We start from the raw sequence: 13968 nt of genomic DNA on the forward strand, positions 1-13968 counted from the left end.
GGGTTTCCTAGGTTTCTCGCCGAATCCTGTTTGTGACCGCGCAACTTGTCCAAGAAAGAAAAACAAATGCCGGCATGTCTTGTTTCATTGACTTGGTCCGCGAATATGTGCGTGCTGAGTTGACTTTGACTGTGTGGTATTTCGGCTTCCGGCGGACCAGCGGCGTGCAATAATGAGTTGTTGCAAACATACGATGTGGGGATGCAATCTCTTAGACTTCAACGAAAGAGTCTCTCTCTCTCCTGACGCTATTGCATAAAAAAAAGGCGTGCTGACGCTGAGTGAGTAGTTGAAACATTGCGATGCGGAGTGCATGTTTCTCTCGTCGTGGCTCCCGGTTAACACACAGCACTGCAGGTACTCTAGTAGTCTCCGTAACTAGGTGCTACGTACCTGGGTTGAACAGTGGTCGTGGTTCCCTACGTTCGGGTACTACGGGGCAGAGGACAGGACGAGATGGAGCCCATTCCACAATCGTGCCATTAATTGACCACTGTTCTCGCTTCTGCGACGAGGTTCCATTTCGTGCCTGAAGCGAATGGGGACAGTGGTTCGAGCCCACGCGCCGCCAGTCTTTTCAACGTCACCTGGATGCGTTTTTTCAACTGCTGTGTCGGTCGTCGTGTTGTTGCATAACTTTCGTCACAGGATAGCTTCTTCGGTGGAAACGGGGGGAAAAAGAGTCCAGACCACCGACGGAGAAGCAATTGACGTGGAGAAAGCGCAAAGGACGTGACTGTGAAGCAACGTCCCCCAGTGCCGTGAAACGACGGATGCATACGTACCTACGGTCGATGGCGAGTCTAGATGCTTCACAGGGCTGGAATACAGAGGGCACTAGGGCTAGCGTCGTGCTTGGGGAGCATTTTCCCTACTGCGTACAATCAGCCCTCAATCAATCGATTACAGCGATGGGAAACAAGTTTGGCAACAATGTGGATTGCTTGCGACTGAGAGCGAGCCTGAAGGTTTCCACTCTGTGGTATCCCACCTTCCCACTCACGTTCTGTCCCCCCGTGTGTCAGTCATGGTTGGTGTCTGTTGAACGAAGCACAAGTGGAGATTTTTGTCCTCTGGCGATGCGTTGTCTTGGATCGCCGTCACAGGCCGGGGAGAGCCGGCAAGCACCGGAGACTTGGGGGACGCTGCGGCCCTCCCAGCCTCCCCCGGCCGCCGCAGCCCGCTCGGAGGAGTGAACATAGCAGAGGCCCGGGGGGTGTGCGTTCCTGAGGGTCCCACTTGAGAAGCAAGGACCACTTATGCTCTCTTCATAGACACACCCCTTTCTGCACAATTTGTGCAATCGCACCAATTTAGTGCGCAGCAAGAAAAAGACCATGAACATTGTCGAGGAGGAGGAGTCATCCTTGGGCAATCCACTAAACAAGAAACCTGCTCGACGATGCTTCAATCCACTTAGTTGCATTGTTTGGCATGTTTGTTCGGGTTGCTAGCTTTCGGCTAGCCCTCGCGCTTCCCCAGGATATCGCGTGTGTAGATGCAGGCCTCAAAAACAAAAAACAAACCCCCAAGCGAAGACGAAGGATGATGTGAGTTAGTCACGGTTAGCCGAGAGAACCGGCGTAGATTGGTTTAGCAGGTGACCGGCGCCCGCCGTTGGCTCCTCTGTAAGGCGCGCACGCATCGTTTAGATCGGACTGCTGGCGCCCGTCTTGCGCCGTCCGCATCCCTGGGTCCGCCGGCCTCCCTCATCGACGGGGCAGGATCGGCTTCGTCAGCGGCGCCGGTGATGCCCAAACCAAGTAGCGCGGAGATCTTCGCAGCCACATGCAATAAGAAACGGGACCCTGTGAGGGCGTCGGTTGGTCGGGTTTCGAGAGCGTGACTCCCTTTCGTAATTCCTCATCGCGATGGCGATGATCGGCCATCAAGGGGGAGGGCTTTTTCGTAGATATCCACGATTTCTAGCACACTCAGACTGATTCACGACGTTGCTGGCAGGCTTGCATTGACCCTGGGCCTCAATGCGCATGCCAGGGGGAAGAGGTCATTGATCGAATCGCATATTGGTGCCCAGCCGGGACACATGATTCTACACAGCATCTACCACACCAACCAACGCCGGCTAACGACCTTGGAACTGATCGATAGCAGAGTTCCGCTACCGAATGCACCCTGTTTCTAGAGAAGAAGGAAAAAAATATGGCGTTTGTTGATCCGGGCCGCCTGGAATCCTTCAGTGTCCGGGTCGTTCTCTTCTTTGTGTTGAAAACGGCGCGCCCGGCGGCTGGAGAATTCTGCCCATCATTGCCCAAGTCGATCTTCTAAGCCCCCAAGTCTGTAAAGCGGGACGGGGGCCACACACGCAATCTTTGGCGGTTTGGAGTGATCGGCGGGCCGGCCGGTCAATCGCTCGCTCGCTTCACGGCGCTGGCCGTCTGGGGGAATGCCACGGTAGACGGGTGTTTCCCACTGTGGTTGCAGATCTCCGAAGCCGAATGGTACCACCGAGCAAGTTTTTCTGCTGTCCGCTGTGCAAACCGGCTCGTGATGTGGGCGGCACGGATATGAGCGGGCGGAAATGGAATGCCTTCTTCAGGAGACTGAACGTCTTCAATGCGACACTGATACCATTTTGGTCCATTGAGTGCGAATTATTATTTCTTTCCTTTTTTTTTCCTCTCTTGGTGTTTGGTCCTGTCGGCTCGGCTGCCCCCTATCTGTTCTCTATAGTGTCGCAATATCAAGTTTTGGCGTTGCAGAATGGAAGACGTGCATCTGCCGGGGTTGCGGGCAGTGCCGTGAAAGTTAATCGTTGTTGTGTTGGCGATTCCCGGTCGGCCACGGAGCGATGGCAGTAGCAACGACAGGGATCCTTGACTTTGGACGACGAGAATGGAACACTCAAACTTTTCCTGCTTTCTTGGTAGGTGGCGATGGAAAAGTTGACAATGCGGGAATCAAGATGGTGGCATTGTATGCATACTTTACTTTACGCCGGGTTGCGTTCTCGCCAGGGTGATGTTGTAGCCATCGGCAACAACCACATCTGGAACTCGTTTGAAGACCCCAAACCCTCAACAAAAGTCGAGCGGCGCTTTGGGTTGTTACCTACAACAGGGGCTATTTTGGGCGATCAATCCTTCCAACGCCAAACAGTGAGATTAATTATGTAAGAGTTAAAGCGTCTGAGGGTTAGGCTTCCGGGTAGGCGAAAAGGTTGATCAGTCCGTTGTCATCGGAGGACACAGACTTTCTCGTACACGGGTCCGCGGGAGCTAGCTGATGGCGATGAAAACTCTGCCGTTACGGTTTGCATTTGCTGGGGGATGTTTCAGGAGCACGAGTGAAGCTTGAGCTTGCCTTGCTCTTGCTCTTGCGGCCAACTGCTCGGCGCCGATGAGCTTTCCCGGACAGGATGGGCACGGGGCGCCGGTCGGGCGGTTTCTCATCGGACAGGTCCAGGCGGCGCTGCAGGTCCAAACGAGCCGGCGGACCGGTCGAGCGGTGCGACGCCCGAAGGAAGCGAGCTGCATGTCTGTGAGATTAACGAATACGACAAGCCTGCTTCCGTCCGCGCGGCGGATTCTCTGCGTAGGTAGTTGTTGTCAGATGAGAATACCGGGCCGATGTGCCCGGGCTCCGGCCGGAGCCCGAAATAGTGATGCTTGAGCAGACCCACACACGGCCCATCCACCGGTCCAAGACCGGAGCATAACGGTGTGTCTAGGCATGTAGATCGTTCAAGTATTGGTGCTCTTGTTTGAAGTTGCCCGTGTAAGCTGCAGGGCTCACAATTGCACCGTAGTTGAAGCGTATTGATGCTAGAGACCAACGGCTCCAAAATGAACACATGGAAGCGCCCTCCTTACCTGCAAGGGTGAAGAAGGTCGACATATAAAGCCACATTTTCCACTCTCTCTTATAGTTCAGCAGCAATTCAGCGGCTATTTCGCCAAACATCGGCAACTTGATGGGTCAGTCAAACCAGCCATAGGAGGCAATCACCACGATGCGTTCGGTGAGTCTCTTACGGGAATGCGTAGAGGAGATGTCAGTTGACATAGTTATTCGAATCAGCCAATTCATGGCATTATTGACACCATCCTCACACATGTAGATACAGGACTCACTGGGCTCTGGTGTTGTCTGTCAGAATCCACAGACAATGATAAGATACACTCGGCTTTCAAAGTTAACGTGACGTTTGGTCAAAGCACACAACGAATCCTCCAAGTATGTCGGTAAAATAGACAGCAAGACACACCGTCTTGAGAATTTCTGTGTCTATTCTCCAGCATCATGAGCATACTTTTACAACCTAGACTTGAATCTCGTATGAGTTGAAGTCCACGATATCTTTAGGAAGATTTTCATGCTGAACAGGTAGTGAGCCGCACCGGATGACCCAAGTCTTGCGCCCCGTTACTTGGTGATGTGAAATACATGCTACTTCCCAGGCTTTGAAGTGGTATGGTTGGTGAGGTTCCTGGTGGTTCGTTCAACATCTTAGCTTGTGTAACCACGAGACGAAGGGGTTTGTGGGTTGCCTTTGCTCAATGGGTCGAGGCTGAGATCTTTCGCGTATTGGCCGAGATGAACTCGAGGCTAAAATGACTATAAATTAGTGCTGTAAACAAACTCAAAAGCCCATCGTGGATGATCTCGGGAGTGATTCTGGAGCAAGAGTGATTGTCGGTACGAAGTGCCTCACGTGTAACGTACATTAGCAGCCGGGATGGGACATTCAAGACTCAGTGACTCTCATGCGTTCATCCAGCAGTGTTGAATCTAACGTTGAGTTGCTGTGCAATAGAGGCACCGAATGCGTCGATGACACGCTGCAGCGAGTCCAAAACACCACTGGAGGGTCGTGGGCGTCAGCTCAGCGAGACTCCTGTTGCCAGGTCAGAAAGACCATATTTGTGCTCAGATATCTTGGAACTCCGGAAATGCAACTATGGTCTACTGTCACTCTCTATTGATAATGTTAGCATGGTATACTCTAGGAGACCGCCTATTTTCCCTGTGCTAGAGTGACTACTTTTCCTGTGGCGACATATACTACTTTACTTTGGTTGTCATTGTCGATAAGAGTAGCTAAGTGTGCGGGAAAGGTAGTCACTCTTGCACAAGAAAATTAGCCGGTCTCTACCTTACTCTGGGATAAGATATGGGCCGTGGCTTAGCAAGCGCTCGTCTCGTCGGTTATGGCTTGAGGCGGAGCCGTGGTCCGTGATGAGAACCATTAATCGAGGGCGCCCAATTGTGAAAAACAACGGCTCAAAGTATACATAAACATCGAACAATATAAATCCAAGCGGTGGACAACTATAGATGGTGAATATACCAGGAAAATACCGGCTGGCCACTGGCAGTAAGGACGTGCATAAACAACCCCTTTAGAGATAGTACCTAGCCAGCGCTTACCTGGGTAGCTGCTCCCCGTGTGAGCGAAACCTCACCCAAAACTTGCCCAAGACTGGATCTAGCCGCCCTCGCTCCTTCCTTGAGAGCAACAGCTCCTTCCTTCAACTATCACAGCCCCACTACTTCTCACCTTCCTCACTCCCATGGTATTTGGTCAACTTTCGGCTCAAGTTCTTTCAACCAGTTCAGCGTAAACGGCGTGACCCAGTTGGTAAAATCACACGTTCAAACAAATTCCTCCTATAGGTTTCTGGTAATCCTGGAGGGGCGCCGTTCGATTCTCGTCACACGAGGTTGGGGCCTAGAGGATGGGACACGAGGTCCCATTTTTGTTTTTTACTTTTCTTGAAACTAAATGTACTGATGCTTTTTTATCACGAGACATAGAGGAGCGAGCATCTGGCCGGCAACTTTGTGCGCAGAACAGGAGTTTGAAGCCATCGCAATGTAAACAGCCATGAAGTTGCAGACCGCACCCATGTACCTCGGTGCCTTTCAACCCGCGCATAGCCGGCCGCAGCTTATCTTATCGATAAGACATCGGCCCCACGTCGGACATGGAGCAATGACGAACTTCACATTCCCATCAGGGTGTTCCTTAGCGGGTAGGTTAGTCCCCTCATCCATTCCCCAGCCAGGTCCGCCCGCCGCCCGTCGCAGCGTTGCGCCTCGAAACCGAGCCGGGCAAAGCACGAGACCAACACCACCTACCGCCAAACACACTCCCGATCGCCGCCCGATCACCGACGACGTCCGTTCCTCTGCATACACACACGACAACGCTCCCTTTGTTTTCTTTTCGCGCATCCCACGTCTTCTGTCATCGTGCATACAATACAACAAGAGTTCCCAATCGCCGCCGAAACCTGTCGAGATGGGCGGCAACGCAAGTAAAGTCACCGCCCAGGACAAGTAAGTCTTCCTTCCCCTACCTTCACGACCAATGTGCGCAGCGTCGCAGATTTCATGCGCCGCCTCTGTGCACCCCTTGAAAAGTCTCCGCAATACCGCAATACTGACGCGCATCCTGCCGCAGGGCAATCCTCGACATGAAGCTCCAACGCGACAAGCTCCACCAGTATCAGCGCCGCATCACTGTCCTGACAGATAAGGAAACCGCCATCGCGAAGCAGATGCTCGCAAAGGGCGACAAGCCACGCGCCCTCCTCGCCCTCCGCCGCAAAAAGTACCAGGAGTCCCTCCTCCAAAAGACGGACGCTCAGCTCGAGCAGCTCGAGAAGCTCACCTCCTCCGTCGAGTTTGCCATGATCCAAAAGGATGTCGTCTTTGGCCTGCAGCAGGGTACCAAGGTCCTGAAGGAGATACACTCCGAGATGGGCGGCATTGAGCACGTTGAGAAGCTCATGGGTGAGACGGCCGATGCCATTGCTTACCAAAAGGTTCGTCGCTACTGCCGCCGCCGCACCCAGACCTCGGGCTCTTGGACAGCTGTAGTGGTCTGTCTAGCCGAGTACAATGCTGACGAGTCGTCTTTTTTCTCACTCACAGGAAGTCAGCGATATGCTTGGCGGTCGTATCTCGAATCAGGACGAGGAAGAGGTCGAAGACGAGCTGGCGGCTCTCGAGGCAAGCGTCGCGGCGGAGGAGGCAATCCGCAACCCTCCCAAACAACACAAGCTGCCCACGGTCCCCGACACAGAACCCGTCTTGCCCGACGAGCCAGAAGCAGAAGAAGCACAGCAGCCTGTCAGGACGAGACAGGCTATGTTGGCGTCATGACGTAGCCCACCCACGTGTTTTCGTTCTCTCTTTCTTCCCTCCCTCCTTCCTTTTGCAGTGATGAGGCGTCTATGTTCGGATTAGCATTCGTAGGCCGGTTGCATTTCATGGAGTTTGAGTACGCTCATGTTTATCCACCCGTCATCTTGCGCGGCGATGCGGCACTAGTTTAGGATGGTCGGCGCGACTGCTTTCGCTTTGCGTTTTGGATTCACCCCTCTACCTGCGTTCTTGCGCCATCATACCGAGAGGCCACATCATTATGGGCGGCGGCCATTGGATTCAGTTTCAGAGGCGCACCGCAAATGCTACCAGTATATGATATAGCGATAAGCCATTCAGGCGTTGGTATTGTGATTCTTCTTGATTCATGAATGTCTTCAGCCTCGTTGCCACGTCCGGACAACGGTAGTCCCACTGCTGCTCCTCCAATCACTGCTATTCCACAGCTATCATGTTCCGCAGGGGTATCAAAAACAGCAGCCATCTCTCTATACCTCCCACCTCTAATGCAAATGCAAATGCAAACCACTCCCAAAAGTCAGGAACCTAACCTTTCGATCCAGGTGTAAAGGCCCCAAATCCTTCATTATATGTATGCTTTCCTCCAACGCCCCACAAATGCTCACGGTTCTGGCGAGAGCTATAGATATGCTCCCGTTTCTCAGTTGTAGAGGTCGTGCTTGTGATCAGTCAAGTATGATTACATCGTCGCTTGCACGCGGCCACTGTGGCTGTCCAGGAGGTGGCGGGTATCTCTCGAATCTCTGGGGGTCGTCGACCCGTACTGTCGGTCTTGCATGCCGATGGACTGGGATACCGTATGCTCCCTGGGGTTGGTGTGGTAGATAACCACCAGTGCGTCTAATTGCATTTCGCAGTTAGTAGGTGATGAGAAATAAAACTGTATGGCGCATGACTTACGCTCCATCGTACACAGGCGAAGGTATGTGACGCTGAGCGAGTCTGTCGTTCATTGCACCCTCAAAACGTCGTCCGCCGGAAACTGGGTATGTCATATCAGCCGGAGGCATCCTCTCGGCACGCCTCACATAGATAGCCTGTCCAGGTGCTTCATGTGGTTGTTGGTACCGGCTTGGGTCTAAGGTGGATCTTAGATCGCCCAGAGAGTGTCTGCTATGTGCCATAGGGGTGGAACGACGTGGCACAATATCAGGATGCTCTCTGATCCGAAGGAAACCTTCCTCCCTAAGGCCATCCCGAGGCAAAAGGGGACGATCCTCTCTAAGGCGGATGAAGCCTTCGTCCATGGGCGCAACACGACGTTCTAGGCTAGGTCCGGCGTCACGCATGGGGCGACGGACGGACAGGATCTCCACGTCTGGGCCAAATCTGTCCCTAACACTTTCTCCAGGGCCGAGAACAATCGTCTGGGGTCGAGCATGCGGATCCTCAATCATAATGGGATTGGCTCTCGCTCCCAGTACAGCCTCATCTCTCCGCAGCGAAGGTTCGGCCTGGCGCGGAGCTTGGTAAGCTGGCAGTCGAGCAGCATCCTGTCCGAACTCGATATAAGGTGGGGCCCGAGCCGGAGGCGGGGCTCGCGGCTGTTCACGATCGTCATGGAACGGCCGAACACCGTCTGGGTAGCCCAGACTCCTCCGGCGAGGGGACAGCCGGTCTGCTTCTCGGAAGGCGGGGCCTCGGGGTGGTGATCTTCTCAGCTGGTAGGGCTGGTCATCTCCAAGATCTGCGTATTCCACCAAGGGGCGTTGATAGCGCAACGGAGGCTTGCTAGCATCAGGGGACTTGGGCTCGATCGAAGGAATAAGATAATCCTGCAGCTGACGGCTTGACGGTCCTTGAGGACCAATGGAGCCGTGGCCAGGCGTACTCCCAGATTCATTTACCTTGTGCAATGAAGAACCAGAAGCAAAATATTGAGAATCGATCGGCGGCGCAGCAAAGGAACGGTCCATGAGCGGCCTGGCCTCTCGAGAAGGATTGCTGGCAAAGGAGCCGAAGGCTGGCCTTTGCGGGTGCGCAGGGCCGAGGTCAATCACTGGCGCTCTGCCATCCATGAACACAACAGGCTGACTTTGGGAATACGTTCCGTGACTAACGGAACCGTTCACCACACCGGGCTCCTGCGGCTGAGCGTTGGACACTGCTTTCTGCCGATTCATGGCTGCGGACCATCTGGCGTTTGCGACAGCCTCGTACCTACTGAAGTTACGCTCTTTATGCTTCGCAGCACGTCTGCGATGCTTCTTGTTGACCCGTTTCTTTCCTGGCGTAGCGACTGCCTGGGGAGATCCTGGATGGGACGGCAATGCCGTCGACATGCGGCTCCGGCTGGCACGGTCTTGACGCATGGTTGGCACCGGGACTCTTGCGACATTCATGGACCTATCGGTGAGCACGGCTGATGAATCGGAATCAGGCTCCTCGCCAGAATCCTCGTCATCAGAATCATCAGATAGAACGACCACCTCTCGAAGAATTTCATCGAGTTGGTTACGTCCGTTCTCGTCATCGCCTCGCCACTTGACGAGGATGTCCAGACATAGCTGCTCTGTAGCTCTTCTGGCATTGTGCCATGATGTCTCGCGGAGGAGCTCGTCGTATCTCGTGTGGTTGTGCCGGATATGGGCGAGGACGGCGAGCTGCACGCGCCGCGAAAGCGACAGCTCCTGTTGCAACCCCACCACAAGTTCACCTTTGAACTGCTTGCCCTATGCATCCGTGAGCATCGCACGCATTTCGTGCAGTTGGCGAGCATTAACAAACCTTTCTGAATGCATGATCGATGATCTGCTGTCTGTCGGTATGCGGAATGCGAGGGAAAAGCTCGCGCAGCGCAGCATCGGCTTGCCTGTTGATTTCCGCTTGGGAGCGAGGGATCTCCTCGACTTGGTCTGGTCCTGTTGTGGTCGGTTCGTAAAAGGCATCCTGTCCCAGTTCACTCATCGCACGATCCACAATATTTTCGCGGATGTGATGACCGACTCGGTGGATCTGTTGGCTCAGCTCCGACGCGTCCTTCTTCGCGAACGTCTTTCTAACCCGTAAGTACTTAGTCTGATACCTCTCAATCCGGCAGCCTTACCACTATGTAGACAAGAGCGCCAATTTCTCTCGATATTTCCTTGCACCGCTCAGTAAGTTCCGGATTGCCCATCGGAATGTACTTCATCCCTGGCGGTGGCTGACGGTTGGCCGTGATCTGTGATTGTGGTTCAGTTTAATGCTCAGCGGCCGACGTGAATGTTCGACTCGGGCTGTACCTCGAAGAGCAGGGGCTTCTTCTTGTCTTTGTTCTCAATGAACTCGAAATAAGACTGGTGCTTTGAGTTCGTGACTGCGTTGACCGGCTTCGCGGCAACGAGTCCCGGCGGCAGGGGCACGCTCCGATCGAGGGTCTTGCTAGGTTTCCCAGCTCGTTTGTGGCGGTCCTTCGCCGTGGCCGGGCCTGGCTGAGACCTCTTCTCTCTCCCCATTTCGACGATGCACTTGTTCTTTTTATCAGCTTACCATGATGCTTGAGGGTCAAACCTCAATAACGATCCGGTAGGTAGGGAGAGTAAAAAGAAAGAAAGATGCAACAAGATGGATAGACAGTTAGTGAATGTGACGATCGAGACTTGCAATCGCTTGAAGACGAAAGTCAAGTCAACAACGTCCACGTGTGGCAGGCACAAGAGCGTACTGGGTTTGCAAGCCCTCAAAAGTTGCCGAAATGACGACAGCAAGTGGCACTTGCTGCGCGAAAGAACAACAGTAAATCACGGAGACGAAGGGTATTCAAATGTCCACTGATGGATATTTGAGCCTGCGACTCGTCAAGCAAGTTCGGCAAGAGCAACTCGCACTTGGTGGAGGTAGGCGCAGGTGCAAAAGATGAGATGCGATGCGACACGGTGCTTGAATGCTCGAAGTGCATGAGCATACGCCGCCAGGGCTGGGGGCGAGGTCAGTTGTTCCGGAACAAGAGATGGGATGCAAAGCCGCCCAACGCGATCCTGGTCGGGTTGCAACTTACCTAAGGCAGGGCAGGCTGCGTGACGTCGGGTCGAGTGTTATCTTCACGTGCTGATAGTGGCGGGGCACGGTGCACGGCCCCGCAAGAGAGGCAGGGGCCGGCACTTGGCTGCAGCATACACCGAGCAGGTGAAGAAAGCATGTCACTCTCACCGAAACGCCATGCGCAGTCCGAACTCCCCACGAATGAACTGGGCAAGGAATCCGAGGTTGTTTCAAACTCAAACCATAGCTTCTAAGACGTAATGAACTCCTCTTGCGGATCAATGAGGGCATCACGATCACGGCGTGGCTGAATGACGAGGTGCATCATGCTGAAAATCGTCGTTTGTTTGCGTTGCAAGTCCAATCTACGAACTAAACTATCGTCCGTGAAGTCGTCCCGTATACCTTAAATATTGTTTGTTTGTTAATAGACCTTGGTCCTGTGGCTCCATCCTGAGCACTGAGCCAAAACGCCGCCGCCCTTTCCTCGATGCAGCCGTCAATGTTTCCGACGCGGTTGTCGCCATGTATTTCATTACATAAGTCACTTAGTTATCATCGAGCGAATTGACGTGCTTCTTCATGAATTCGAAGGCAGAGAAAAAGATAGCGTTCACAGCACATGAGCGTCCCATGGATACTCCAAGACCGCGGTACATGTGTTTTTTGAAGAATTCAATCTTCGGTGGCGGCTCAACTTGCTGGCCCTTGGAGTACAAGAGAGAGTTTCGTTGGTAGATGCTCTTTGCCGAGTCAATGGGATCTGGCACAGTTAGCGTTCCGCAAATACGTCGTTGCGACAAAACAATTCCATACAGATCATTGCCCAGGACACTATCCCGCAAAGCCCACCCGAGACCACGACTGCTAGTTTGTTAGTGGTGGGGTGGTCGCCGCCAAACGTAGTCCCGAGCTGTTTGCCGCTCTCGTAGACCATGAAGTATATGGCCGTCCCCAAGGTATCTCGCACTAAGACGGGTCAGCTGAGGGATGGATGGGGTTGTACGCCTGGGCAGACTTACACAAGTGCAAGTTGAAGCCAGTGTAGAGCCCCAAAGCACCCCGGTGGCGAATAATGTTCGACATGGTCTTGAATGTGCCCTTATTCTGGTAGCTGGCCGCAACCTGGTGGCCATTGGTAGCCCGACAATTGGCCTCGGCGAGCTTCTTCTGGTCAGACAATAAGACCGATACCTGGGCGCTGAGTTTCGTCAATTCGAAAGGGCAAGCAAGAAGCGTGATGCAGGAGCCGGCAGAGGCACCGGCAGCCCCAAAGCAGGCTATGGAATAGAGGTTTGGATAGGTGCCCTGCTTGTTGACGTGCTGCAGTACGTCAAACCCGCAGGCTTGCTTGATCCAGCCAGAGTACGTGTATTTGGCGCGCTGGTAAATCGAGAAGGAAATGGTTCGCACAAGAGTAACGCTGGCCATCGGGGCCAGGACGCCTGTTTAGGGGGCAAAAAAGGTTAGTGTCATTGAGTACGCGAGTCGAGATGAGGGGTCGTGGTTGTGTGGGTGTGGGTGTGAGAGTGCATGCAGAGCAAGTAGTGGAGGTGCGTACCCCGAAAGAAGCCTTTCAGCTTCTCAGTGCGATAAGTGTGCCTCACGCAATCGAGGAATCCTTCATATCTGTAGGTTTGCATTCGCGTTTTCACGCTATCGAGGGGGAAGGCGACGACGGTCGAGAACATGCTCGACGTGCTTGCAGCGATTTCGGTTCGGTACCGCTTGACCAGCCTCTGCGGGCGCTCTTCTTGAGCTCGAGGCATGATCGCAGTCGGTTGGAGGACCGGAACATGGTGTCTTGGATGGTATTCGACTTCTGTCGCGGGCATGCTTTCCAGCAATGGCGGCTCGGCAGCGCCTTTAGACGGTGATCTCGCGAGAGATCAAAGTCCTCAGCGCGGTCGCGATACGGCACGGTGCCAGCGGCGATGGGTCCATCCAGACCGTATTCGGTGGGCGTTTGTCGACGGTGGAGAGGGTTGGGTGTTTCGAGGGTTTCGGTAAAGGAGAGACGAGTTCGAGATCGAGCACGAGGAAGATGAACCGGTGGTTGGGACGCGAGCAGTACGAATTTAAGGATGGTTTGGGGATCGAAGGCTGAACCCCCGGAGAATGACGCTGTCGTGCCCGCTAACCATGGGAGATTTGCGGGTTAAGTTGAGAGGAGGGAAGTAGAGCGAGAGAGTTGAGGGCTGGCGTCAACTACTTTGTAAAAGCAACTGGCACCTTGGGACTGCGGGGTCGGCAATGGAATGAGTGCACGACGTGGGAGAGGCAAGGTTCATGTACTTGGACCTGCCCAGCACCAGTTCCCTCCCTCCTTGCGTCGCAGCTGCGTCGTTCCTCGTGGTTGTCGAGGTACCGTCACAGCGCTGAATGCTTGTGGAGGTACAAAACTCCACCGAGATGCGCCTGTGAGGTGAGGTTGATGCAGCGCGTCCATCCGGCAGGCCCAGCTGGAGCTCCAAAGCCTGGGCCATTCGTGGTGAGGTGCGGAAAGCTGCACCTGGGAGGCCCCTTTTGCCCCGCTCAGAGACATCCAAAACAGCGCCTGATTGGCATCTCCAGGTCAAGGTAGGTAGGGAGCAGTGTAGTGGTGAGGACATCTGATGGTCATTGAGCCCAGGTGGTGGTTGCGGGCTTTCATTGTACCGCAGTAGCAGCAGCATCGACAGCCAGGGAGAACACTGCGAAGCAAGTATCCGCTACAACGAGGACAGGGGGGTCCATTGGATCTCCAGCGATCCTGCCTCTCTCATTTGCTCGGGCTGTCGATACCTAGCGGCCGCTAACACTAAACAGCCCGGCCGCCCCTCACTGGACCGTTGTACCGTTTGTCGACCC

The 13968-nt window shown here is 54.1% G+C and overlaps 3 protein-coding genes across 3 annotated transcripts; 1 reads left to right on the plus strand and 2 right to left on the minus strand.

Moving 5' to 3' along the window:
* Positions 1-6265: 6265 nt before the first annotated feature.
* GCG54_00002108 (Charged multivesicular body protein 6) lies at positions 6266-7131 on the plus strand (the record flags this gene model as incomplete). The annotated part of the gene is made up of 3 exons (XM_045402205.1): positions 6266-6303; positions 6428-6848; positions 6901-7131. 3 exons carry the CDS (start codon positions 6266-6268, stop codon positions 7129-7131), a joined length of 690 nt encoding a protein of 229 aa, XP_045258567.1.
* A 703-nt stretch (positions 7132-7834) lies between these two features.
* Positions 7835-10592, minus strand: GCG54_00002109 (uncharacterized protein; the record flags this gene model as incomplete). The annotated part of the gene is made up of 5 exons (XM_045402206.1): positions 7835-7961; positions 8056-9827; positions 9883-10173; positions 10202-10318; positions 10356-10592. The coding sequence occupies 5 exons, from the start codon at positions 10590-10592 to the stop codon at positions 7835-7837; spliced, it is 2544 nt and encodes an 847-aa protein (XP_045258568.1).
* Positions 10593-11666: 1074 nt separating this feature from the next.
* GCG54_00002110 (putative mitochondrial carrier C29A3.11c) lies at positions 11667-12953 on the minus strand (the record flags this gene model as incomplete). The annotated part of the gene is made up of 4 exons (XM_045402207.1): positions 11667-11881; positions 11935-12087; positions 12141-12563; positions 12680-12953. 4 exons carry the CDS (start codon positions 12951-12953, stop codon positions 11667-11669), a joined length of 1065 nt encoding a protein of 354 aa, XP_045258569.1.
* Between the last annotated feature and the right edge of the window lie 1015 nt (positions 12954-13968).

The sequence above is a fragment of the Colletotrichum gloeosporioides genome (assembly GCF_011800055.1).
Source record: "Colletotrichum gloeosporioides strain Lc1 chromosome Unknown consensus_84, whole genome shotgun sequence".
NCBI classification, from domain to species: domain Eukaryota; kingdom Fungi; phylum Ascomycota; class Sordariomycetes; order Glomerellales; family Glomerellaceae; genus Colletotrichum; species Colletotrichum gloeosporioides.